Source organism: Corylus avellana, chromosome 1 (genome assembly GCF_965113065.1).
Source record: "Corylus avellana chromosome 1, dhCorAvel1.hap1.2, whole genome shotgun sequence".
Taxonomy (NCBI): Eukaryota; Viridiplantae; Streptophyta; class Magnoliopsida; order Fagales; family Betulaceae; genus Corylus; species Corylus avellana.
This window is the reverse complement of record NC_142490.1, coordinates 44594783-44597734: the sequence shown is the minus strand read 5'-3', so window position 1 is coordinate 44597734 and position 2952 is coordinate 44594783. Positions and strand designations below refer to the sequence as shown.

Below are 2952 nucleotides of genomic sequence, written 5' to 3'. Positions count from 1 at the left end.
AACTTGATCGAAGATCGATGCTGACAAAAAAGTCTAGACAAAAAGAGAGCAGGGTTTCAACTTTCAAATAGTATACTCGAGGATTAAAAACGAGAAACATGTGTCTTATAGGATTAAAAACGTTTCCAAAAGCATCTTTCGAATCCTATAAATAGGTTGCCAACAAGCTACTCGTACCATCAAAATTACAAGCCAAAACATCTCTCCTCTTGTGATCGCTCATTAATTCTCCATGGCACTGTCTACTAAAGCTTTCTTTGCTTCCTCCATTCCTCCAATTGCTCCAAAAAGAATTCCACAAACTCCCAATTCAAACCCCTTCAGCCTCACCTCTTTGCCTAGTGCTCACAAACATTGGAGCATTGCACATCAAGATAAAACTATTTTGTGGTCTACTCCCATAGAACGTCAAAGTGGTAGGGTAAGTAATTTTGTGCTTCTTAATTAATTACGTACTTCGCTAAAACTTGAAGTACTCAATTCCAATTTCCAAACCTCACTCTCTTGGTGATTTGATCTGCAGGACGATTTTAGCCTCCAACATGAACAGAAAATGGAAGAATGCGGGCATGTACTAAGGAAAGTAGGAAAAGATGATCCATTTGAAAGTTTAAACATGGTTAATGCTGTTCAACGCCTAGGAATTGATTACTACTTCCAGGAAGAGATTGAAGCAATTTTACATAGCCAATATCTAAAATACATCTCTCATGGTGACTGCGGCCATGAGCTTCATGAGGTTGCTCTACGCTTTCGACTCTTGAGACAACAAGGCTACTATGTGCCTGCCGGTCGGTATTAATTAATAACCTTTCTTTACCTCTTAAACCTTATTCTATACTAGAATTGATTATACCTATATGTTAATTAAGGCCATTAATTATATATGGTTTGGAACAGATATATTTAACAACTTTAAGGACAAAGAGGGAAAGTTTAACAAAGAACTGGCTGAAGACATTGACGGATTGATGGCTTTGTATGAAGCTTCACAGCTAGGTATAGAAGGTGAAGACATACTTGAAGAAGCTGGAAACTTTAGCGAGCGGCTCCTGAATGCACGGTTGAGCCAACTTGATGATAACCAAGTCAGAGTTGTTGGGAGTACTTTGAGGCATCCTTTTCACAAAAGCCTGTCGAGGTTCATGGTTAAAAACTTTATTGGAAATTTCCAAGACAGAAATGGATGGTTAAACGATTTACAGCAGCTAGCAAAACTGGATTTCAATATGGTCCAATCCATGCACCAAAAGGAAATTGTTCAAATTTCCAAGTAAGTTTAATTAATTATTAAAGATCACTTGTTTTAATTACTTAACTATATTTCATTGCCAAGATAATTTATTCTCACCTCTAACGTCAATTTTTGTCGTCATATATAGATGGTGGACAGATGTTGGTTTGTCTAAGGAGCTAAAGTTTGCCAGAGACCAACCACTCAAATGGTACACTGTTTCCATGGCATGTCTTACAGATCCAGACATGTCAGACGAAAGGGTTGAGCTAACAAAACCCATTTCTCTTATTTACATAATAGACGACATTTTCGATGTTTATGGATCGCTTGAGGAACTCACTCTCTTCACAGAAGCTGTCAACAAGTAAGCATATATATATATATCTATCACTGGAGTTAATTTTCTCCTCTCTTCCCCTATCAACTACTGATTAATAAGCTGCACACAGATGGGATTTTGCTGCTCTTGAGCAACTCCCCGAGTACATGAAGATATGCTTCAACGCTCTTTACGACATCACCAACGAAATTAGCTACAAGATATATCGGAAGCATGGATGGAACCCCATAGACTCTCTAAGAAAAACGGTATATATAATATTTCTTGTTTATATATATATATATATATATATATATATATTTCATCCAAATTAATTTCCAACATCAAATTAATCTAGCTACTTTGTTTTTTGCAGTGGGCGATTTTGTTCAATGCCTTTCTAGTGGAGGCAAAATGGTTTGCTACAGGGCGGTCGCCGAAGTCGGAAGAGTATTTGACGAACGCAGTTGTTAGTTCAGGGGTTCATGCGGTTCTAGTTCACATTTTCTTCCTTTTGGGTCACCGTTTAAATAAGGAAACTGTACAACTTGTTGATAACATTCCGGGGATTATATCTTCTCCGGGCACGATTCTTCGGCTTTGGGATGACTTGGGAAGTGCCATGGTAAGTATAGGAAACATAAAGTTCGATCACATCCTCTTGATTAACTAAACCCTCAAACAAAACAGTTTTGGATTATTCAAAGACCAATTCAGAAGTCAACCTAGTTAATGTATCTAGTTCTTGCTCATTGAATAATTTAATTAACATTTTAAACGTGTAATTGAAGGATGAGAGTCAAGACGGTCATGACGGATCATATATAGACTACTACATGCAAGAAAACGAAGGCTGCTCTATTAAAGAGTCACGAGAGAAAGTTGTGGGTATGATTTCAGACGCGTGGAAGCAGCTAAACAAAGAGTGCCTCTCTCCAAATCCATATCCAGCAACATTCACTAAGGCTTCTCTCAATCTTGCAAGATTGGTTCCATTGTTGTATAGTTATGACAACAACCATTGCCTTCCAACCCTCGAGGAGCACATGAAATCCATGCTTTATGAAAGTTTCACTATGTAATTAGCTAATTAATATCATGTAAAATTACTCAATAATCTTTGTGTTCAGAAGAAGCCTATATATATCTTCTCAATTGCAATCAACATTCTTAGTCGTGAATTTAAGATAACTAAAATAAATAACAAGAATTCATAGGTTTGTGAATCACGTGTTGTAATTTTAAGGGAAATTACAGTTTACCCCCCCAAAGTTGACAACGTTTTTCAATTCGAACATCGAAGTTTTAATTTTTGCAGTTCAACCCCCCAAAATTTTAAATTTTTGCAATTTGACCAATTGTATCCAAAACTTTCCATATTGCCCCTAATTTTTAT

At 36.8% G+C, this 2952-nt stretch overlaps 1 protein-coding gene across 1 annotated transcript; it reads left to right on the top strand.

Moving 5' to 3' along the window:
• Positions 1 to 200: 200 nt before the first annotated feature.
• LOC132171670 ((3S,6E)-nerolidol synthase 1-like) lies at positions 201 to 2694 on the top strand. The gene is made up of 7 exons (XM_059583046.2): positions 201 to 421; positions 524 to 791; positions 901 to 1273; positions 1383 to 1601; positions 1687 to 1825; positions 1933 to 2181; positions 2348 to 2694. The coding sequence occupies exons 1-7, from the start codon at positions 233 to 235 to the stop codon at positions 2636 to 2638; spliced, it is 1728 nt and encodes a 575-aa protein (XP_059439029.2). The 5' UTR covers positions 201 to 232; the 3' UTR covers positions 2639 to 2694.
• The last annotated feature ends 258 nt before the right edge of the window (positions 2695 to 2952 follow it).